Raw genomic sequence first — 24,834 nt, forward strand, 5'->3', positions numbered from 1 at the left:
ATGCATTATAGTTGTACATATTTATGGAGTACATGTGATGTTTTGATATGCATATGCAATATACAATAATCAAATCAGAAAGTTTGGGATATCAATTACCTCAAACATTTATCATTTCATTTGCTATGTTGGAAACATTCTAAATCTTCTCTTCTAGCTGTTTGAAATATATAAGAAATTATTGTTAACTATAGTTGCCCTACTATGCTATCAAACACACTAGGTCAATGTATATGTTTGTACTTATTAATCAACCTCTCTTCATCCCCTTATCCCCCTTCTCTTCCTGTTCTCTAGTAACTACCAGTCCACTCTCTATCTTCGTAAGATCCACTTTATTTTAGTTCTGAGATACATGTGAAGATGTACGGGTTTGTTATGTAGGTAAATGTGTGCCATGGTGGTTTGCTGCAGCTATGAACCCATCACCTAGGTATTAAGCCCAGCATGCATTAGCTATTTATCTTGATGCTCTCCCTACCATTGCACTCAACTCCAGACAGGCCTTGGTGTGTGTTGTTCCTCTCCCTGTGTCCATTTGTTCTCACTGTTAAGCTTCCACTTGTGAGAACATGTAGTATTTAGTTTTCTGTTTCTGCGTGGATTTGCTGAGGGTAATGGCTTCCAGCTTCATTCCTGTCCCTGCAAAGGACATGATCTCATTCCTTTTATGGCTGCATAGTATTCCATGGTGTATATGTACCACATTTTCTTTATCCAGTCTATCATTGATGGGCATTTGGGTTGATTACACATCTCTGCTATTGTGACTGCAATGAACATGCACATGAATGTATCTTTATAATATAATAATTTATATTTCTTTTGGTATATACTCAGTAATGGCATTGTTGGATCAAATAGTATTTCTGGTTCTAGGTCTTTGAGGAATTGTCACATTGTGTTCCACAATGGTTGAACTAATTTACATTCACACCAACAGTGTAAAAGTGTTCCTATTTTTCCACAGCCTCACCAGCATCTGTTTCTTGGCTTTTTAAAAATCACCATTCTGACTGGCAGGAGATGGTATCTCATTGTGATTTTGATTTGCATTTCTCTAATGATCAGTGATGAGCTTTTTTTCACATATTTGTTGGCCGCATAAATGTCTTCTTTTGAGAAGTGTCTGTCATGCTCTTTGCCCACTTTTTAATGGGATTGTTTGTTTTTCTTGTAAATTTGTTTAATTTCCTTATATATTCTGGATATTAGATATTTGTCAGTTGGAAAGATTGCAAAAGTTTTCTCCCACTCTGTAGGTTGTCTCTTCATTCTGATGATAATTTGTTTCTTTTGCTATGCAGAAGTTCTTTAGTTTAATTAGATCCCATTCATCAATTTTTGCTTTTGTTGCAATTGCTTTTGACGTTTTCATCATGAAATCTTTGTTCCTGCCCATGTCCTGAATGGTATTGCCTAGGTTTTCTTCTAAGGTTCTTATACTTTTGTGTTTTACATTTAAGTCTTTAATCCATCGTGAGTTAATTTTTGTATAAGGTGTAAGGAAGGAGTCCAGTTTCAATTTTCTGCATATGGCTAGCCAGTTTTACTAGTACTATTTATTAAATAGGGCATCCTTTTTTTATTGCTTGTTTTTGTTAGGTTTGTCACAGATCAGATGGTTGTAGATTTGTGAATTCTCTATTCTGTGCCATTGGCCTTTTTTTGTACCAGTAGCATGCTGTTTTGGTTACTTTAGCCTTGTAGTGTAGTCTGAAGTCAGGTAGCATGATGCCTCCAGCCTTGTTTTTTTTTGCTTAGGATTGCCTTGGCTATATGGGCCCTTTTTTGGTTCCATATGAATTTTAAAGCAGTTTTTTTCTAATTCTGTGAAGAATGTTAATGGTAGTTTGAATGGGAATAGCATTGAATCTATAAATTACTTTGGACAGTATGTTCATTTCCATGATACTGATTCTTCCTATCCATGAGGATGAAATGTTTTTCCATTTTGTGTCCTCTCTTATGTCCTTGAGCAGTTGTTTTTAGTTCTCCTTGAAGAGGTCCTTCACATCCCTTGTAAGTTATATTCCTAGGTATTTTATTCTCTTTGTAGCAATTGTGAATGGGAGTTCACTCATGATTTGGCTCTCTGTTTGTCTATTATTGGGTCTCTTGAATACAGCACACCAAAGAGTCTTGAGTCTATACAGCTTGCCATTCTGTGTCTTTTAATTGGGGCATTTAGCCCACTTACATTTAAGGTTAATATTGCTATGTGTGAATTTGATCCTGTCATCATGATGCTAGCTGGTTATTTTCAGACTTATATGTATAGTTGTTTCATAATGTCATTGCTTTTTGTACTTCTGTATGTTTTTGTAGTGGCTGGTAATGGTATTTTCTTTCCATATTTAGTGTTTTCTTTAGGACCTCTTGCAAGGCAGACCTGGTGGTGATGAATTCCTTCAGCATTTGCTTGGTGAAAATGATTTTATTTCTCCTTGATTTATGAAGCTTAATTTGGCCAGATATGAAATTCTTGGTTGGAAAGTCTTTATTTATTTATTTATTTATTTTTTCAGATTGAATTTCACTCTTGTTGCCCAGGCTGTAGTGTAGTGGTATGATCTCGGCTCATTGCAACCTCCACCTTGAAGGTTCAAATGATTCTCCTGCCTCAGCCTACTGAGTAGCTGGGATGACAGGTGCATGCCTGGCTAATATTTGTATTTTTAGTAGAGACGGAGTTTTGCCATGTTGACCAGGCTGGTCTCGAACTGCTGACCTCAGGTGATCTGCCCACCTCGGCCTCCCAAAGTGCTGGGAGTACAGGTGTGAGCCACTGTGCCCGGTCGGCAAGTCTTTTTTTCTAGAATGTGAATATTGGCTCCTATTCTCTTCTGGCTTGTAGGGTTTCTGCTGAGAGGTCTGTTTTTAGTCTGATGGGCTTCCCTTTTTTTTAGGCAGGTTGGCCTTTCTGTCCTGCTGCTCTTAACATTTTTTCCCTTCATTTTGACCTTGGAGAATCTGATGATTATGTGTCTTGGGGTTGGTCTTCTCATGGAATATCTTACTGGGGCTCCCTGTATTTTCTGAATTTGAATGTTGGCCTGTGTTGCTAGGTTGGGGAGGTTCTCCTGAGATATGTTTTCCAACTTGGTTCCATTCTCCCTGTCTCTTTCAGGTACCCCAATCAGTCATAGATTCACTCTTTGTATATAATCCCATAGTTTTCAGAGTTTTGCTTGTTTCTTTTTATTCTTCTTTCTCTAGTGTTGTCTTCCTGTCTTATTTCAGCAAGATAGTCAGGAAGCTCTGAAATTCTTTCCTCAGCTTGGTCTGTTAGGCTGTTGATGCTTGTGGTTGCAAAATTATATGTTCTCATGTTGTGTTTTTCAGCTCCTTCAGGTCATTTATGTGCCTCTCTAAACTGGTTATTCTGGTTAACAGCTCCTGTAATGTTTTATCATGGTTCTTAACTTCTTGGCTTTGGGTTAGAACATGCTCCTTTAGCTCAGTGAAGTTTGTCATTATCTTATCTTTTGAAGCCTACTTCTGTCAGTTCATCCATCTCAGCCTCAGCCCAATTCTGTGCCCTCGCTGGAGAGATGTTTAGATTATTTAGAGGAGAGGAGGAACTCTGGCTTTCTGAGTTTTCGGTGTTTTTTCATTGATTCTTTCTCATCTTCCTTAGTTTATCTAGTTTCTATCTTTGAGGATGATGACTTTGGATGGAGTTTTTATGGGGATTTTCTGTTGATGCTGTTGTTCTTATTTTCTGTTTGTTTGTTTTGCTTTCAAAAGTCAGGCTCCTCTTCCATGGGGCTGCTGTGGTTTTCTGAGGGTCTGCTCCAGACCCTATTTGCCTGGGTCTGTCTTGCATCTGGACATGTCACTGTGGAGGCTGCAGAACAGCAAAATGCCTGCCTGCTTCTTCCTCTGGGAGCTCCATTTCAGAGGGGCACTGACCTGATGCCAGAGGGAACATTCCTGTATAAAGTGTCTGGCAACCCCTGTCTCATCTAGTTAGGAGACATGGGATCGGGGACCCTTTTAACGAAGAACTCTGACTGCTCTTTGGTGGTGGGGCTGTGCTGCACTCGGGGGAATCTCACTCATCTGGACTGCCCGGATTCCTCAGAGCCAGCAGGGGGAAAGACTTAAGTCCACTGATTTACAGAGGTTGTGGTTGCCCCTCTCCTTAGTGACCCAAGGGAGATCAGAATTGTGTCCCTAAACCCCTGGCTGGGGTTGCTGAAATTTCAGCAGGGAGGCCTGCCCAGTGATGAAGGATGGGTCCGGATCCGGCCTGAAGAGGCAGTCTGGCTAAGATCTGCCACATCAACTGTGATGAGCTGTGGAGAATTCCTCCTAGGTCCAATTTGCCCAGCCTCCTTAGCACTGGCAGAAGAAAACAGCAGACTGGAGCTGCAGTAATGGCTGCCTCCCCTCGCCGCAGGAGCTCAGTCATCATAGGCAGCAGGCAGCCACAGTGATGACAGCCAGCAGGCAGCCTCTGTGATAACAGCCACCCATTTCTCCAGGAACTTGATAATTTTAGGCAGTCTCCAGCTGAACTACTGCCAAGAATCTGCACAGTCGTGGGACTCAAGGCTCTGGTGGTGTGAGCTCATCAGGGGATCTCCTGATCCATGGGTTGCACAGATCAGCCAACCAAAGCATGGCTTCCCAGGTTGGGTAGCACAACCACTCCCTGCATCCCTTGGCTGGGGGTGGGAGCTTTCCTTGCCCTGTGTAGCTGCATGGTGGGCTGTTGCTCTGCTTTTCCTCACTTTTTGTGGGTTGCGCCAACCACCTAGTCTTTCCCAGTGAGAGCCTGGATATCTCAGTTGCTGATGCAGGATTCACTAACTGTTTTCCCTCTTGGTTGGAGCCTCCCACCGCAGCTCTTTCTAGTTGGCCATCTTGCAAATAAGTTGTCGACTTTAGTCACCCTGTGATGCTATCAAATATAGGTCATATTCATTCTTCCTATTTTTTTTGTAGCCATTAACCATACCCACCTGCCCATCAGTCACTGACTATCCTTTCCAGCCTTGGGTAACCATTCTTCTACTCTCTTTGTCTATTAGTTCAATTGTTTTGATTTTTAGATCCCACAAATAAATGAGAACATGCAATGTTTGTCTTTCTGCGCCTGACATTTTTCGCTTAATATGATTTCCAGTTCTATCTATGGTTTTGGAAATGACAGGATCTCATTCTTTTTTATGACTGATAATACTCCATTGTGTATATGTACCACATTTTCTTTATCCATTCATCTGCCGGTGAACACTTGGGTTTCTCCCAAATCTTAGCTATTCTGAACAGTGCTGCATCAAACAGGAGTGCAGATATCTCTTTGATATACTGATTTCCTTTTTGGGGGGTTATATACCCAGCAGTGGGATTGCTGAATCATATGGTAGCTCTATTTTTAGTTTCTAGAGAAACCTCCACACTGTTCTCCATGGTGGTTGGACTAATTTAGATTCCCACCAACAGTATACAAGGGTTCCCTTTTCTCTACATCCTCACCAGCATTTGTTATTGCCTGTCTTTTTGATATTAGCCATTTTGAGAGGGTTGAGAAGACATTCTAGTGTTGATTTTCATCTCTTTGATGATCAGTGATGTTGAGCACCTTTTGATATGTCTGCCATTTCTATGTCTTCTTTTCCAAAATGTGTATTCAAATCTTTGTCCATCTTTTGATTAGATTATTAGAATTTTTCTTATAGAGTTATTTGAGCTCCTTTTATATTCTTGTTATTATTTGTCAGATGGGATTTCTGCAAATATTTTCTCACATTCTATGGGTTTTCTCTTCACTTTGTTGATTGAATTTTTCCCTGTGCAGAATCTTTTTAACTGTATGTGATGTCATTTGTTCATTTTTGCTTTGGTTGCCTATGTTTGTAGGATATTGCTGAAAGCTTTGGCCAGACCAATGTCCTGGTGATTTTCTCCAATGTGTTTTTGTAGTAGTTTCATAGTTTGAAGTCTTAAAGTATTTAATCAATTTTGATTTGATTTTTTGTATATGGTGAGAGATAGGGATCTAGTTTCATTTTCCATATAGATATCCTATTTTCCTAGCACCATTTATTGAAGAGACTGTCCTTTCCTGAGTGTATGTTCTTGGCATCTTTGTCAAAAATGGGTTCACTGTACATGTGTTTGTTTCTCCGTGCTCTATTTTGTTCCATTGGTCTATGTGTCTGTTTTTATGCCAGTACCATGCTGTTTTGCTTACTGTAGCTTTGTAACTTATTTTTCCTTGAATTTTCTATGTTAGAATGTTATAATATTCTGTGCTTTTCTGTGTACTTACTATCATCATTGAGTTTTGTACCCTCAGGTAATTACTTATTGCTCATTAACATCCTTTTCCTTCTGATTGAACTACTTCATTTAGCATTTCTTATAGGACAGGTCTGCTGTTGATGAAATACCTCAGCCTTTTTTGTGTGTATGAGAAAGTCTTTATTTCCCCTTCATGTTTGAAGGATATTTTTTGTTGGATATACTATTCTAGGGTAAAAGTGTTTTTCTTTCATCCCTTTATGTCATGCCACTGTCTTCTGGCCTGTAAGGGTTCCACTGAAAAGTCTGCTGCCAGGTGTATTGGAGCGCCACTGTATTTATTTGTTTCTTTTCTCTTGCTGATTTTAGGGTCCTTTCTTTATGCTTGATCTTTGGGAGTTTGATTATTAAATGCCTTGAGGTATCTCGTCTTTGGGTTAAATCTCATTGGTGTTCTATAACCTTCTTGTACTTGGATATTGATATCTTTCTCCAGGTTTGGGAAGTTCTTTGGTGTTATTCCTTTGAATACATTTTCTAACCCTGCTTCTTTCTCTGCTTCCTCTTTAAGGCCATTATCTCTTAAATTTGCTATTTTGAGGCTGTTTTCTAGATCCTATAGTTATGCTTCATTTTTTTTTTGTCTCCCTATGTATTTTCAAATAACCTGTCTTCAAACTCACTAATTCTTTCTTCTGCTTGATCAGTTCTGCTATTGAAGAACCGTGATGCATTCTTCAGTATGCCAATTGCATTTTTCAGCTTTCGAATTTCTACTTGATTTTTTAAAAGTTATTTCAATCTCTATGTTAAATTTATCTGATAACATTCTGAATTTCTTCTCTGTATTATCTTGGATTTCTTTGAGTTACCTCAACACAGCAATTTTGAATTCTCTGAAAGGTCACATATCTTATTTTTCCAGGCTTGGGCTCTTGTGTTTTATTTGTTCGTTTGGTGAGACCGTGTTTTTGTGTGTGGTTTTGATGCTAGTAGATGTTTTTTGGTGTCTGGGCATTGAAGAGTTAGGTTTTTAGTGTTAGTCTTCAGTTTCTGGGCTTGTTTGTAGCCATCCTTCTTGGGAAGGCTTTTCAGATATTCAAAAGAACTTGAGTGTTGTGATCTAAGCTGTATCTGCTTTAGAGGGCACACCAAGCCCAGTTACACTGTGGTTCTAGCAGAGTTGTAGAGGTGTACCACCTTGATTGTCTTGGAGAAGATCTGAGTATATTCTCTGGATTAGCAGGCAGAGGCTCTTCTTCTCTTCCCTTACTTTGTAATAAATGTACGGAGTCTCTCTGTTTTCTGGGCCACCTATTCAAAACAGCTGTGTTGAGGTAACTCAAATCCAAGATAACACAGAGAAAGAATTCAGAATTCTATCAGATAAATTTAACATAGAGATTGAAATAACTTTTAAAAAGTTCTCCAAGACCATCAAGGTGGTACACCTCTGCGAAATCCCAGGGTGTGTCTAGAAATGTCATCTGGGTGCTAAGGCCTGTTACAGGGGCCTCATTACTGTGACCAGTGCCCTATCATGCTGTGGCTGAGCTGGTGTCCAAGATGTAGGACAAAGTCCTCACTACTCTTTTCTTTCCTCTTTTCAAGCAGAAGGAAATGCTTCTTTTGGAACCACAAGCTCTACAGCCTAGGGTTAGGGGAAAGGTGATACCTGCATTTCCTTGGCTGCCCTAGCTGATATCTCAGTATGTCACGTGCCCCTTCCAGTCCACCATCTCTGGGCCTAGTTCAGCTCTAGGCTTACCTAAGAGTTGCAGTTCTTAATGGCCTAGACTGCCTTTCAAGTTTACTTGGAGACCAAGAGCACTTTGGCCCTTGGTGGAAGGCTTGTGGGCACTCACAATGGGACCTGGGCTGGTTTAAATGCTCTCTCTATGGGTGGGCATCAGCTGAGTTTGGTCTGTTTTTTCCCTCCCTGCTCTAACAGAACAGCACCCAGTTCCGTGTGTCTCAATTACTGTGTTCTCCCACTCTCAGCAGCCAGAGATGCTCTTTACACCACTCTGTAGCTGCCTAGGTTGGGGAGGGGTCGCATTGGTGATTCAGGACTGTTTTTGTGATCTCTTCAGTGCCTCTTTCAGTGATAGGAAGTTAAAACCAGGTACTGTGAGTGCTCATCTGATTTTTGGTTCTTACAGGAGGCGTTTTTTTTTTTTTCTGTGTAGATAGTTGTTAACTTTTTTTTCTTTTTCTTTTTTTTTTTCTGGGGAAGGGGATAATTTGTGGAGCTTTCTATTTCTCTATCTTTATCTGCCTCCCCATTGTTACTATTTTTTTGAGAGAGGGTCTGTCTGACACTCAGACTGGAGTGCAGTGGCACAATCATGGCTCACTGCAGTCTCGAGCTCCTGGGCTCAGGTGATTCTTCCATCTCAGCCTCCTGAGTTACTGGGACTACAGGCATGTGCCATCACTGCCAGCTAACTTTTTAAAGTTTTTGTTGAGATGCGGTTTCGCTGTGTTGCCCAGGCTGGTCTCAAACTTCTGGGCTGAAGCAATTCACCTACATCTGCCTTCCAAAGTGGTGGGATTACAGGCATGAGCCACTGAGCCCAACCTCATATGGATTATTGATGGGCAATTAGTAAATATTTTCTTCTCTACATTGAATTGCCTTTGCACTTTTATTGAAAATCCATCGACCATGTATGTATTCGCATTTCTGCATTTAGTTTTATTCCAGTGAACTATGTTTCAGTCTGTTTTCCAATCCCACACTGATTTTTTCCAAAATTGTTTTGATTTTTTTAGTTTGTTTGCTTTTCCATATACATTTTAGAACCAGTTGGTTGGGTATTCAGTTGGGATTGTATTGAATCTATAGATCGATATATGGGTAATTGACTTTGGGCAACATTTAGCCTTCTAATCCATTCACAAAGTTTGTTTCTCCATTTATTTAGACCTTTTAAAAATTTATCACTGGTTCTAGTTTTAAGTGTACAGATTTTGCAAATGTTTATTAGATTTATAACTTTTATTATTTTGGTGTTATAAATATTACTGATTTTAATTTTTAATTTGCAATTGCTTATTGCTAATTTATAGAGATATGATTGATTTTTTCTATTGACCTTTTGTCCTTTAATCTTGCTGAGCTTATTTATTCTAGTAGCTTTTTAGTAGCTTTTTTGTGATTTTTTCTCTAGACAATTCTGTTGTGTATGATTAGGGACAGTATGGGCAGTTTTAATTTCTCTTCTTTGTTTATTGCACATTTAGAACCTTTAGGATGATGTTAAATAAGAATGATGACAGTGGGCATTTTTATCTAGTAAACAATACTGGGGGGAAATTTTTAGTCTTTCACAATTAAATATAATTTAAGTATATTAAAAAATATGTAATTACATAGTATGTAAGATAAATATATAAAGATTCCTTTTATAATGTCAAGGAATTTCCTTTTAATTCTTCATATGCTGAGAATAAGTAGATAATGAATTTTGAATTTTGTCAAATGCTTTTTTTGTGCATTTGTTGAGATGATCATGTAGATTTTCTTTATGGATCTGTCACTATGGTGAATTACATTAATTAATTTCTGAATGTTGAACCAATCTTGCACGCCCAAGATAAATTGTGCTTGGTCATGATATACTTTCCTCAGACTGATGGATTTGATTTGCTAATACTTTGCTGAGGTTTTTGAATCTATGTTCAGAAGGAATACCAGTTTTTAGTTTTCTTGTTTAATGTCTTCATCTGCTTTGAAGTTTCATCTAAGTTCACAAAATTAGGATTTACCATTGTTCATAATGTTCTCTCATTATCCTCTTATTGCCCAGCAGATTTTAGTGATGTTACCCTTTTCATTCCTGATATTGCTAATATGTCAACTAGTTCTATTGATTACTGAAATAGTAGTATTGAGGGGTTAAACATAATTGTGGTTTTGTATATTTCATCTTTTATATCTATTAGTTTCTTTCATGCATTTTCTTTTTCTTTTTTCTTTTGAGATGGAGTCTTACTCTGTAGCCCAGGCTGGAGTGCAGTGGCGCAGTCTCAGCTCACTGCAAACTCTGCCTCCCAGGTTCAAGTGATTCTTGTGCCTCATCCTCCCAAATAGCTGGGATTATAGGCACCTGCCACCACACCAGACTAATTTTTCAATTTTTAGTAGAGACAGGGTTTTGCCATGTTGGCCAAGCTGGTCTTGAACTCCTGATTTCAGGTGATCTGCCGCCTCAGCCTCACAAAGTGCTGGGATTACAGGTGTGAGCCACTGTGCCTGGCCTTTTTCATGCATTTTCCAGTGGTGTTGTTAGGTGTGTATACTTTTAAGATTTTTGGTCTTAGTGAGCTGACTCCTTTATCACTATTTAATGGTTGTCTTTATTCCTAGTTTTAGTTCTTAAGTCTACATTCTCTTATTTTAATATAGCCTCTGGAGCTCTCTTTTTATTATTGTTTTCATGGTCCTTTCAAACCTTTTACTTGTAATCTACTCATGACTTTATATAATATTTAAACTTGATATTCTATAAATAGTGTATCATTGGATTTTCCTATTTTAACCAGTATGGTGGTAGTCTGTCTGTTAGATATATCAATATATCATTGTTTTGTTTCCTTTAGATAAATATCCTGTACTGGAATTGCTGGATTGTATGGTAGCTTTATTTTTAGATATTTAGGAAACTTTTATGCTGTGTTCCATCGTGTCTATGGACTAATGTACTAATTTACATTTCCACTATTTCTTGTAATGGTATACAAAAATTGCCTTTTCTTTTCTTCCTTGCTGCATTTGTTATTTTTTATCCTATTGATAATAGTCATTCTACTGGGTGAGATGATATCTCACTATGGTTTGGTATGCCTTTCCTTGATGATTAGTGATGTTGAGCATTTTTTCATATGTTTTGGGGCCATTTGTATGTCTTCTTTTGAGAAATATCTGGTCATTTCTGCTGTCCACTTTTTTTTATTTTTTTATTTTTTATTATACTTGAAGTTCTAGGGTACATGTGCACAACGTGCAGGTTTGTTACATATGTATACATGTGCCATGTTGGTGTGCTGCACCCATTAACTTGTCATTTACATTAGGTATATCTCCTAATGCTAGCGCTCCCCCCACCCCTTCTCCACAATAGGACCCGGTGTGTGATGACCCCTTTCCTGTGTCCAAGTGATCTAATTGTTCAATTCCCACCTATGAGTGAGAACATGCGGTATTTGGTTTTCTGTTCTTGCAATAGTTTGCTGAGAATGATGGTTTCCATCTGCATCCATGTCCCTACAAAGGACACAAACTCATCCTTTTTGATGGCTGCATAGTATTCCATGGTGTATATGTGCCACATTTTCTTAATCCAGTCTGTCACTGATGGACATTTGGGTTGATTCCAAGTCTTTGCTATTGTGAATAGTGCCACAATAAACATACGTGTGCATGTGTCTTTATAGCAGCATGACTTATAATACTTTGGGTATATCCCCGGTAATGGGATGGCTGGGTCAAATGGTATTTCTAGTTCTGGATCCTTGAGGAATCGCCACACTGTTTTCCACAATGGTTGGACTAGTTTACAGTCACACCAACAGTGTAAAAGTGTTCCTATTTCTCCACATCCTCTCCAGCACCTGTGGTTTCCTGATTTTTTAATGATTGCCATTCTAACTGGTGTGAGAAGGTATCTCCTTGTGGTTTTGATTTGCATTTCTCTGATGGCTAGTAATGATGAGCATTTTTTCATGTGTCTGTTGGCTGTATGAATGTCTTCTTTTGAGAAATGTCTGTTCATATCCTTTGCCCACTTTTTGATGGGGTTGTTTGGTTTTTTTTTGTAAATTTGTTTGAGTTCTTAGTAGGCTCTGGATATTAGCCCTTTGTCAGATGAGTAGATTGCAAAAATTTTCTCCCATTCTGTAGGTTGCCTATTCACTGTGAGGGTAGTTTATTTGCTGTGCAGAAGCTCTTTAGTTTAATTAGATCCCATTTGTCAATTTTGGCTTTTGTTGCCATTGCTTTTGGTGTTTTAGACATGAAGTGCTTGCCCATGCCTATGCCCTGAATGCTATTGCCTAGGTTTTCTTCTAGGGTTTTTATGGTTTTAGGTCTAACATTTAAGTCTCTAATCCATCTTGAATTAATGTTCATATAAGGAGTAAGGAAAGGATCCAGTTTCAGCTTTCTACTTATGGCTAGCCAATTTTCCCAGCACCATTTATTAAATAGGGAATCCTTTCCCCATTTCTTGTTTCTCTCAGGGTTTAGCAAAGATCAGATGTCTGTAGATGTGTGCTGTTATTTCAGAGGACTCTGTTCTGTTCCATTGGTCTATATCTCTGTTTTGGTACCAGTACCATGCTGTTTTGGTTACTGTAGCCTTGTAGTATAGTTTGAAGTCAGGTAGCGTGATGCCTCCAGCTTGGTTCTTTTGACTTAGGGTTGTCTTGGCAATGCGGGCTCCTTTTTGGTTCCATATGAACTTTAAAGCAGTTTTTTCCAATTCTGTGAAGAAACTCATTGGTAGCTTGATGGGGATGGCATTGAATCTATAAATAACCTTGGGCAGTATGGCCATTTTCACGATATTGATTCTTCCTATGCATGAGCATGGTATGTTCTTCCATTTGTTTGTGTCCTCTTTTATTTCACTGAGCAGTGGTTTGTAGTTCTCCTTGAAGAGGTCCTTTACATCCCTTGTAAGTTGGATTCCTAGGTATTTTATTCCCTTTGAAGCAATTGTGAATGGAACTTCATTCATGATTTGGCTCTCTGTTTGTGTTTGTTACTGGCGTATAAGAATGCTTGTGATTTTTGCACAGGGATTTTGTATCCTGAGACTTTGCTGAAGTTGCTTATCAGCTTAAGGAGGTTTTGGGCTGAGACAATGGGGTTTTCTAAATATACAATCATGTCATCTGCAAACAGGGACAATTTGACTTCCTCTTTTCCTAAGTGAATACACTTTGTTTCTTTCTCTTGCCCTATTGCCCTAACTGGAACTTCCAACACTATGTTGAATAGGAGTGGTGAGAGAGGGCATCCCTGTCTTGTGCCAGTTTTCAAAGGGAATGCTTCCAGTTTTTGTCCATTCAGTATGATATTGGGTGTGGGTTTGTCATAAATAGCTCTTATTATTTTGAGATACGTTCCATCAATACCGAATTTATTGAGCGTTTTTAGCATGAAGGGCTGTTGAATTTTGTCAAAGGCCTTTTCTGCATCTATTGAGATAATCATGTGGTTTTTGTGTTTGGTTCTGTTTATATGCTGGATTACGTTTATTGATTTGCGTATGTTGAACCAGCCTTGCATCCCAGGGATGAAGCCCACTTGATCATGGTGGATAAGCTTTTTGATGTGCTGCTGGATCTGGTTGGCCAGTATTTTATTGAGGATTTTTGCATCGATGTTTATCAGGGATATTGGTCTAAAATTCTCTTTTTTTTTTTGTCTCTGCCAGGCTTTGGTATCAGGATGATGTTGGCCTCATAAAATGAGTTAGGGAGGCTTCCCTCTTTTTCTATTGATTGGAATAGTTTCAGAAGGAATGGTACCAGCTCCTCCTTGTACCTCTGGTAGAATTCAGCTGTGAATCCATCTGGTCCTGGACTTTTTTTGATTGGTAGGCTATTAATTATTGCCTCAATTTCAGAGTGTGCTATTGGTCTATTCAGGGATTCAACTTCTTCCCGGTTTAATCTTGTGAGAGTGTAAGTGTCCAGGAAATTATCCATTTCTTCTAGATTTTCTGGTATATTTGCGTAGAGGTGTTTATAGTATTCTCTGATGGTAGTTTGTATTTCTGTGGTGTCGGTGGTGATATCCCCTTTATCATTTTTTATTGCATCTATTTGATTCTTCTCTGTTTTCTTCTTTATTAGTCTTACTAGCAGTCTATCAATTTTGTTGATCTTTTCAAAAAACCAACTCCTGGATTCATTGATTTTTTGGAGGGTTTTTTGTGTCTCTATCTCCTTCAGTTCTGCTCTGATCTTAGTTATTTCTTGCCTTCTGCTAGCTTTTGAATGTGTTTGCTCTTGCTTCTCTAGTTATTTTAATTGTGATGTTAGGGTGTAAATTTTAGATCTTTCCAGCTTTTTCTTGTGGGCATTTAGTGCTATAAATTTCCGTCTACACACTGCTTTAAATGTGTCCCAGAGATTCTGGTATGTTGTATCTTTGTTCTCATTGGTTTCAAAGAACATCTTTATTTCTGTCTTCATTTCGTTATGTACCCAGTAGTCATTCAGGAGCAAGTTGTTCAGTTTCCATGAAGTTGAGCGGTTTTGATTGAGTTTCTTAGTCCTGAGTTCTAGTTTGATTGCACTGTGGTCTGAGAGACAGTTTCTTATAATTTCTGTTCTTGTACATTTGCTGAGGAGTGCTTTACTTCTAATTATGTGGTCAATTTTGGAATAAGTGTGATGTGCTGTTGAGAAGAATGTATATTCTGTTGATTTGGGGTGGAGAGTTCTGTAGATGTCTATTAGGTCTCCTTGCTGCAGAGATGAGTTCAATTCCTGGGTATCCTTGTTAACTTTCTGTCTCGTTGATCTGTCTAATGTTGACAGTGTGGTGTTGAAGTCTCCCATTATTATTGTACGGGAGTCTAAGTCTCTTTGTAAGTCTCTAAGGACTTGCTTGATGAATCTGGGTGCTCCTGTATTGGGTGCATATATATTTAGGATAGTTAGCTCTTCCTGTTGAATTGATCCCCTTACCATTATGTAATGGCCTTCTTTGTCTCTTTTGATCTTTGATGGTTTAAAGTCTGTTTCATCAGAGACTAGTATTGCAACCCCTGCTTTTTTTTGTTCTCCATTCGCTTGGTAGATCTTCCTCCATCCCTTTATTTTGAGCCTATGTATGTCTCTGCATGTGAGATGGGTCTCCTGCATACAGCAAACTGATCGGTCTTGACTCTTTATCCAGTTTGCCAGTCTGTGTCTTTTAATTGGAGCATTTAGTCCATTTACATTTAAGGTTAATATTGTTATGTGTGAACTTGATCCTGCCATTATGATATTAACTGGTTATTTTGCTCGTTAGTTGATGCAGTTTCTTCCTAGCCTCGATGGTCTTTACATTTTGGCATGTTTTTGCAATGGCTGGTACCGGTTGTTCCTTTCCATGTTTAGTGCTTCCTTCAGGGTCTCTTGTAAGGCAGGCCTGGCTGTGACAAAATCTCTAAGCATTTGCTTATTTGTAAAGGATTTCATTTCTCCTTCACTTATGAAACTTAGTGTGGCTGGATATTAAATTCTAGGTTTAAAATTCTTTTCTTTAAGAATGTTGGATATTGGCCCCCACTCTCTTCTGGCTTGGAGAGTTTCTGCCGAGAGATCTGCTGTTAGTCTGATGGGCTTCCCTTTGTGTGTAACCCGACCTTTCTCTCTGGCTGCCCTTATGATTTTTTCCTTCATTTCAACTTTCGCGAATCTGGCAATTATGTGTCTTGGAGTTGCTCTTCTCGAGGAGTATCTTTGTGGCGTTCTCTGTATTTCCTGAATTTGAATGTTGGCCTGCCCTACTAGGTTGGGGAAGTTCTCCTGGATGATATCCTGCAGAGTGTTTTCCAACTTGGTTCCATTTTCCCCCTCACTTTCAGGCACCCCAATGAGACATAGATTTGGTCTTTTTACATAATCCCATACTTCTTGCAGGCTTTGTTCATTTCTTTTTCTTCTTTTTTCTTTAGATTTCTCTTCTCACTTCATTTCATTCATTTGATCCTCAATCGCTGATATTCTTTCTTCCAGTTGATCGAGTCGGTTACTGAAGCTTGTGCATTTGTCATGTATTTCTCATGTCATGGTTTTCATCTCTGTCAGTTCTTTTATGGCCTTCTCTGTGTTGATTATTCTAGTTATCAATTCTTCCAGTCTTTTTTCAAGATTTTTAGTTTCTTTCCACTGGGTATGTAATTCCTCCTTTAGCTCTGAGAATTTTGATGGACTGAAGCCTTCTTCTCTCATCTCATCAGAGTCATTCTCCGTCCAGCTTTGATCCGTCGCTGGCGATGAGCTGTGTTCCTTTGGAGGGGGAGATGAGCTCTTATTTTTTGAATTTCCAGCTTTTCTGCCCTGCTTTTCCCCCATCTTTGTGGTTTTATCTGCCTTTGGTCTTTGATGATGGTAACGTACTGATGGGGTTTTGGTGTGGGTGTCCTTTCTGTTTTTTAGTTTTCCTTCTAACAGTCAGGACCCTCAGCTGTAGGTCTGTTGGAGATTGTTTGAGGTCCACTCCAGACCCTGTTTGCCTGGGTATCAGCAGCAGAGGCTGCAGAAGATAGAATATTGTTGAACAGCGAGTGTACCTGTCTAATTCTTGCTTTGGAAGCTTCCTCTCCGGGGTGTACCCAGCTGTGTGAGGTGTGGGGTGTCGGTCTGCCCCTAGTGGGGGATGTCTCCCAGTTAGGCTACTCACGGGTCAGGGACCCACTTGAGCAAGCAGTCTATCCGTTCTCAGATCTCAACCCCCATGTTGGGAGATCTACTGCTCTCTTCAAAGCTGTCAGACAGAGTCGTTTGCGTCTGCAGAGGTTTCTGCTTTTTTGTTGTTGTTGTTGTTGTTGTTGTTTAGCTATGCCCTGTCCCCAGAGTTGGAGTCTACAGAGACAGGCAGGCCTCCTTGAGCTGCTGTGAGCTCTACTCAGTTCGAGCTTCCCAGCGGCTTTGTTTACCTACTTAAGCCTCAGCAATGGCGGGCGCCCCTCCCCCAGCCTTGCTGCTGCCTTGCCGTTAGATCGCAGACTGCTGTGCTAGCAATAAAGGAGGCTCCGTGGGCATGGGACTCTCCTGGCCAGGTGTAGGATATAATCTGCTAGTGTGCCCGTTTGCTAAGACCCTTGATAAAGTACAGTATTGCGGTGGGAGTTACCCGCTTTTCCAGGCGTTGTGTGTCTCAGTTCCCCTGGCTAGGAAAATGGATTCCCTTCCCCCTTGTGCTTCCCAGGTGAGGTGATGCCTCTCCCTGCTTCAGCTTTTGCTGGTCGGCTGCTGCAGCTGACCAACACTGATTGTCCAGCACTCCCTAGTGAGATGAACCCAGTACCTCAGTTGAAAATGCAGAAATCACCTGTCTTCTGTGTTGCTCGCCCTGAGAGCTGGAGACTGGAGCTGTTCCTATTCAGCCATCTTGCTCCGCCAGTAATGCTGTTTTTATAGAATGAGTTAGAAAGAATTCTCTTTCACTTTTTAGAATAGTATGAGAATTGATATTAGTTCTTTTAAAAAAGTTTTGTGGATTTCAGATGTACAGCCATTTGCTCCTGTGCTTTCTTCATTGGGAGGTTGTTAAAATTACTCATTCAATCTTACTACTCATTATTAGTCTGTTCAGGTTTTCTATTTATTTCTGGTTCAATCTTTATAGATTATATATGTTCACACATTTATACATTCTTCTCTTGATTTTCCAATTTGATAGCACATAGATGTTCATAATAGTCTCTAATGGTCCTTTGTATTTCTATGGTATCAGTTGTAATGTCTTTTATTATTTCTGATTTTATTTATTTGGGTCTTCTCTCTTTGTCTTGTTTAGCTAGCTAGCAGTTTATTGATTTTATCTTTTCAAAAAACCACCTTTTAATTCATTCTGCTTATCCTTTGTGTTTTTTTAGATTCTATTTTGTTTAGTTCTGCTTTGATCTTTATTATTTCTTTTCTTCTACTTATTTTACATTTGGTTTATTTGTGCTTTTCTACTTTCTTGATGTACAGCATTATGTTGTTAAAATCTTTCCGCTTTATTGATTTTGTAATTTATTGTTGTGAAATATCCTTAGCACCGCTTTTGCTTTATCACCTAGGTTTTTGTATGTTGTGTTTGCTTTTACATTTGCTTCAAGAAATTTTCAAATTTTTCTTCCTAATTTTTTCATTGATCTAATGGTAATACAGAAACATGTTGTTTAATTGCTGTCTATTTTTACTACCTCCAGAGATCCTCTTTTTATTGATTTCTAGTTTTATCCCATTGTGGTCTGACAAGATATTTGATATGATTTTGATTTTTTGAAATTTCTTGAGACTTGTTTTGTGACCTAACATATGATCTATCCATGAAACTGTTCCATGTGCTGATAAGAAGAATGTGTATTCTGCAGCTTTTGGATGAAATATTCTATAAATGTCTGTTAGGTCCATTTGGTTTATAGTGCAGATAATGTGTTGATTTTCTTTCTATATGATGTGTCCAATGCTGAATATGGGAGTTTTGAAGTTTCCCACTATGATTGTATTGGGGTCTATTTCTCTCTTTAGTTCTAATAATATTTGCTTTATATATCTGGATGTTCTAGTGTTGGGTGCATTGTTATATCCTGTTACTGAATTGATCTCTTTATCATTACATAGTAACTTCTTTGTTTGTATTTGTGTTAGTCCATTCTCATGCTGCTAGGAAGAAATACTCAGACTGGATAATTTATAAAGAAAAGAGGTTTAATTGACTCACCATTCCACATGGCTGGGGAGACCTCAGGAAACATACAATTATGGCAAAAAGCACCTCTTCACAGTGCAGCAGGAGAGAAAATGATTGCCAATTGGGGTAATGCCAACCATCTGTAAAACCATCAGATCCTGGATGACATACATAGGCAGGCTTATTCTCAAGCTCTGTGGTGGTGCATTCAGGTGTGAAGTGACCCTTCAGCTGGAGGCGTGTTGTTTTTGTTAATGGCAGTGTCTTGGGGAAGATGGTTTTCAGACTCTGGGAACTGTGCATTTTGGCTCCTTTTGTCCTGTGGGCAGCCTCCCTGGTGTGCTATACTGCCTGTTTTGGGTGATTTAGGACACTATATGGCTACAGTGCTGGGGACCCAGATGTATTGCTGGGTCCAGCTGGCATCATAATGCAGCAGCCCTCTGGTTGGATGTGGGAGGATGTCCTTGGGGCTCCAGGGATGTGGAGATTCAGGGGCAGCTAGGCCCCAGGGCAAGATGTAGCCTGATGGGGGATTAGTTCTCAAAATGGTGGCAAGTTGCACCTGCTTAGGGTTCAGGGGGTGAGTAGAACGGAGTGTGAATTTCCTCTGTAGAACAACGCAATTGCAATGGACTCCAGATGACTTTCTATGCTAGACTCTCCTGTGGCTATTGCAGGCATCTGTGATGGGAATATGCAGCACTGGGGATCTTTTACTTACCTTTCCTTTGCAGTGGGGAACTTCTCTTGGATCTGAGACAATCATGGCTGGGCCAGTTGCTTCACTTCCCTCTCCTTTCATGCCTCAGAGGGTCCCTGTTACTTCCCTGCTGAATTCCAGTGTTCTCGCTTAGGCACTTTATTCGATGTGTGGTTATCTACTTGTTTTTAGAGGTGCCTGACACTGGCCCCTTCCTTGTGAATGAGGCAACTGTCAGGCACCTCTAGTCAGCCATCTTCTTCTAATCTTTTGTGCAATTTTTGTAATATATTTTACTTTTTCATATGGCATAAACACACAATACATTGCTATTTTTTCTATAGTCATTTATCTTTTAGAGTGATTGAAAATAAGAAAATTTATATTTACCTTTATTTATATCATTTCTGGAGCTCTTCATTTCTTTGTGTGGACCTTAGTTTATAGCTGCTATTATTTCTCTTCTGGCTGAAGAACTTTTGTTGACATTTCTTACAACACAGGACTGTTTATAATAAATTATCTCAGCTTTTATTTTTCTTAAAATACCTTTAGTTTGTACTTCATCTTTGAAAGATATTTTCAATTGGTATAAAATTTTACATTGACTTTTTCCCAGTAATTTCAATATATCATTACCTTGACTTTTGGTTTGCACAGTTTATGTATTTCAAAGAGAAATATGTATTTTTGTCTTAGTTCATTTGTATGTGATTTATCTCTTTAAGCATAATATATATATAATTTTTAATAATATATTTATTCTACTAGTTACTGTTTGGATTTGTAGCTCAATATCTTTCATTACCTTTGGAAAATTCTCAGACATTATTTCTTCAAATATCTTTCTGCTTCATTCTTACTCTTATATCCTCGGGAATCCCAATTATATATATATTTTAGATTGGCTGATATTATTCCACAGCTCTTGGATGCTCTGCTCTTTTTTCCCTTTTGCTTTTCCTATTTCCCTTTGCATTTATGTTTAGATTATTTTTATTGATCTAAAGTTTACTGATTTATTTTTCAGCTGTGCCAAGTGTACTGATGAATGAATTAAAGGCATTCTTCATCACTATTACTGTGATTTTGGTTTTATCATTTCCTTTTGTATTATTATTGTGGTTTGTGTCTTACTGATGAAATTTCCCATTTCTTCATGAATTTTGTTCTTATTTTCCACTACAGCCTTTAACATATTAAGCTTTATTTAAAATTCATTGTGTGATAATTCCAGTATCTGGTCATTTCTATGTCTGGTCCTGTGTATCATTTTTTCCCTAGATAGTAGGTTGTTTTTTCTTGATATTTTGGCTATGTCTCACAATTTTTTATAGAATACCAGAAGAGTAGAGAATACTACTGTTTTTATAGTATTTATAGTACTTGCAAGTATTATTTGTCACTATAAATGGATATATCTCTTTCCAGCTCATTTGGGTGGGGGCTTGTGTCAACCTAGCTTGGAGTTAAGGTGTATTTGAGTTTCTTTGTTGCTACGGTTATCTTCAGTATCCAACTAGCTTCAAATTATTCTAGTGCTATTTTATTTTTGAGGGAAGGGGCTGGCTGGGGTGATTGAGTATTTAAGATGACCATAGCAACAGTGAAACTCAAACCTAGTTTATTTCCAGACTAGGTTGACACAAGCCCCTACACAAATGACCTGGAAAGAAGTATATCCATTTATAGTGATGAATAATACTTATAATATTCTCTGGGAATGTTTGCCACTCCTTCAGGTGTGGACGAGTTTTCCTTTATTGTTTCTCGTCCTCTCACTTTTGTACTCAGGTGATAAGTTCGTTATTGCTCCCCTAGTCATGTAAGGCTGTTTTTCCCATAAGGGACTTCATGCCTTTCCTATTACAGAAGGCTCTCTCCTTCTCTAGGCCTGTACCACAAAGGTAAACATTTTCTGGTCTACCTACCTGCTTGTAATCTTCCTTCTGAATATCTGGTAGAGACCTGTACAGCAGAGTCTTCAAATGGATGTGAATTCCCTTTGTGTCTATGACTCAGTAGTTCCACACTCTCGTATTTCCTTATTTGACATTTAATAATATTTAAAAATTAGCTTAGCTTTTTTACTAACTTGTATGGGACCCAGCATTACTTCTTCTTGTGCTCTGTCATGGAGGAGTCAGTGCTTGCTTCCCATGCTCTTTTTGGTGGGACTTGACTTTCCTTTGACATTGGATGATTTAGCTGCTCTTCAAACTCTGTTCTCTGATAGATTTGGGAAAGTTATGATTTTGTTCTTAATTGAGATATTTGTTGTTGTTAGGGTAGAAGGGATACTCTTTCCATTTTTCTACATCTTAGGTGAAAGTGAAACTTCAAAAACTTTTAAAAATTAAAGTTCCTGTTAGGAAATAGAACATCTATGCTAATTCAGTGTTTCTCAGATGGTTTCTGGTGGAGCATCTGGAAGTCATAATGCTATTTATAGAATAACTGCTTTATTCAAATTTAAATAATTGAATGTATGTTTCTGTCAAATTATGTAAATTATTTATATATTAAATGGCTGATGCAATTTAATGAATATATCTTGGATTTTGATAATGATAGAAGATATTTTTATAGTTTATATACAATTCTAATAACACAACTTTGGAAGATGAGTTTACTGTTCACATTTTATGGATGAGAGGAACTGAAGTATAAAGATATTAGGTTGATTGCTTTGGGGCATAGAGAATTAGCATGTATTTGAGTTGACATTTGACGCTATATCATTTTGTTTGAAAATGTAGCCTTTTTTCACTGTATCACAATGTGATGTTAACTTCTTTTTGCTTGGTTAAACACTTGGTGACTAGGGAAGGGGTAACTAACAGTAAAAATCTGACTGGACTTCTATTGCTGAATATACTTTGACTTTTACTTAACATGAGACAATTTTTTTAATAGGCAATGATATGGGAAATGATGATGCCATCGGAGGGAATGTGAGCAAATATATAGTGCTTCCAACTGGATATTGTGGACAGCCCAAGAAAGGACATCTTCTCTTTGATGCTTGCTTTGAAAGTGGTAAGTATATTAAAGGCTTTTCCTTTTAAGTTTGTCTGGTAAGACATTTTTTTTTTCAGAATTGAATTTTATGTGACCATTCAGTGCAATTCAAGTCATTTAATATTTCACAATAATGGGACAAGTTTTATGGGAAAAAATTTTGAAGGAATTAACTTGGGAATATCAAATTTTTGTTGTTATAAATGATTAAAAATATAATTAATGGTAATATTAACAAATGCTTATATAGTACCTTATATTTTAGAAACTACTTTCCAAGATACTTTTTTGTTTTGGACTAAAACCCTCATGTTTGACTGTATTATCAATTATGAGTTATTGAGTAATATCTGTCTAGTTCTGTATGACATGCTTACAGTAGAACTTTGTCTTGGGGGGAGAGGAGGCTTCCCTATAAAACAAATAATTAGACAGCAGACCTAATTGAATACAAACTAAAGAACAGAGGTAAAATTTCCTCATAATTGGCAAATACTGTGGGTATTCTGACAGTGGAGATGAGGACTTGATTGTGTATTCTCATACAGAAGGGACTAGATCTTGTTTAGCTCTTGATGTTCTCAACCTCATGCTCTAATTGTCACATAGTAGAGACTCAGAATGTTGAAAATGTTAGTAAGAAAGGTAAACATAATTTTATTTTACAAATAATTATTAATTTTCATTGGTTCTGAATAACCAATGAAATTAGTTATTCATATACATGCATGTATGCAAATACATACACACCTACATGCATGCATGTGTGTGCATATTTATGTATATGTGTGGCTGAAGGGACATATCAATATCAATTATATAATAGTTGTTTCTGAACCTTAAAAGCATTGGTTGTTTATAGCAAACAATTGAAAATTTGTTTATGCAGGATGTTGCTCTTTGATTATGTCATATTGTATAGGTTTGATAAGATTGATATAATAAAGTACTACAAAGTGGGTTAAACAACAGATATTTATTTTTTCTTACTTTAACAGTATTCAGTTTGTCATAAAGTACCACAAACTGAGTGAATTAAAAAACGGAAATGTATTGTCTCACAGTCCTGGAGATTAGAAGTCTGAGATCAAGGTATTAGCAGGACTGATTCCCCCTAAGAATTATGAGGAAGAATCTGTTCCGTGTTTCTCCCCTAGCTTCCTACAGGTTGTTAGCAATCTTTGGTGCTCCTTGGCTTATAGAAGCATCACTCTAATCTCTGCCTTCATCTGTACATGGTGTTCTCCCTGCATGTCTATATTCCAAATTCCCACTTTTTACAAAAATGTCAGTCACATTGGATTGGGACCTACTTTAATGAGCCCACTTTAACTTGATTACCTCTATAAAGATCCTAGGACTTCAACATAGGAATTTTGAGAGTACATGATTCAGCCCATAACGCAGTATTGTAGTATTGTACTTCCAACCAGACTTGAATACTGTCCGCATAATTAAGAACAATGGCTTTTTATTTTCTATAAATCTTGTACTAGTGCCTTGTCTTATATGTACTTGATGCTTACAAAATATCTTTAATTCTTTCTTACGTTAGTTAAAGATGTAAGGACCTTTTACAATAATTACAACTTTGTGGGAATAAAGATTATCCCCATTTTAAAGATTAAATATCTTGATTTACATACAGCCTGCAATAATTCATATTCCTTTCTCATAACATCTTTTCTTTAACCCCGCTGCAGTCTTTTTCCATCCCTTCAAAAAAAACTCAGTAAAAGAAATTGTTCAATCTTACCATGTAATCACCAAATAAATAATGCATATTTTCCCAACAATTTATGAACAATTGGTTATATCAATTAGATCTGTGCTAGTAATACATGAGACTTGCAGTAGAGTGGTTAAGTGGACAGACTTTGATTCAGGCTGCAGTTCAAATCTTGGTTTGAAAAAGGAGTCAGTTTTCTTACATTTTATTGAGGGATGATACCTACTATCCATCTTAATGTGTGTGTGTGTATGTATGTGTGTGTGTGTATGTATGTATGTGTGTGCATATATATATACAGATAGCTAGCTAGGTAACTATTAAAAATGTGAGCTTCCTTACCAGAATATACATAGTAATAATAATAATAATAATAATAATAAATTAGATGAATGAGGACATTTTAGAAAAGATACATATTAGTTAGGGCAAAGAAGACTCTTCAGAATTTAGAGTGTCAGTGACCCTGGAGGGCCTTCCCACACATCCACATCCTAATCAATGCCCTCACGTTAACAATACGCACTCCGCCAGGCTGGTGTTTAACTTGCCTTGTAATTCATCAAGTCATAGGATGAGGTTCTACATTTGATCTTCAGCAATTTCAGCCCTGCAGCTACAGAAAGTGAAGGTCTCCTTCAGGGTACACACAGAAGCTCTTAGGTTATTCATTAGGTGTTTTTGCTGGGAGTTTGAATCCCTGAACTCATC

The 24,834-nt window shown here is 38.0% G+C and overlaps 1 protein-coding gene across 13 annotated transcripts in view; it reads left to right on the plus strand.

The window, feature by feature from the left end:
- LOC107126370 (AGBL carboxypeptidase 4) overlaps positions 1-24,834 on the plus strand; it is a 1,456,730-nt gene that overhangs the window by 150,244 nt on the left and 1,281,652 nt on the right. For 12 of the 13 annotated variants that reach the window (XR_012420370.1, XR_012420371.1, XM_065522893.1 and 9 more), the window contains one exon: positions 22,290-22,412. Coding sequence is in view for 10 of the 13 variants with exons in the window: in XM_065522893.1 (XP_065378965.1) it covers positions 22,290-22,412 (123 nt within the window). In the remaining 3 variants the exon portion in view is untranslated. Of the gene's footprint in view, positions 1-22,287; positions 22,413-24,834 lie in introns of those variants that run through there. The other variant, XM_065522926.2, reaches the window with a different exon arrangement.

Source organism: Macaca fascicularis, chromosome 1 (assembly GCF_037993035.2).
Source record: "Macaca fascicularis isolate 582-1 chromosome 1, T2T-MFA8v1.1".
NCBI lineage: Eukaryota > Metazoa > Chordata > Mammalia > Primates > Cercopithecidae > Macaca > Macaca fascicularis.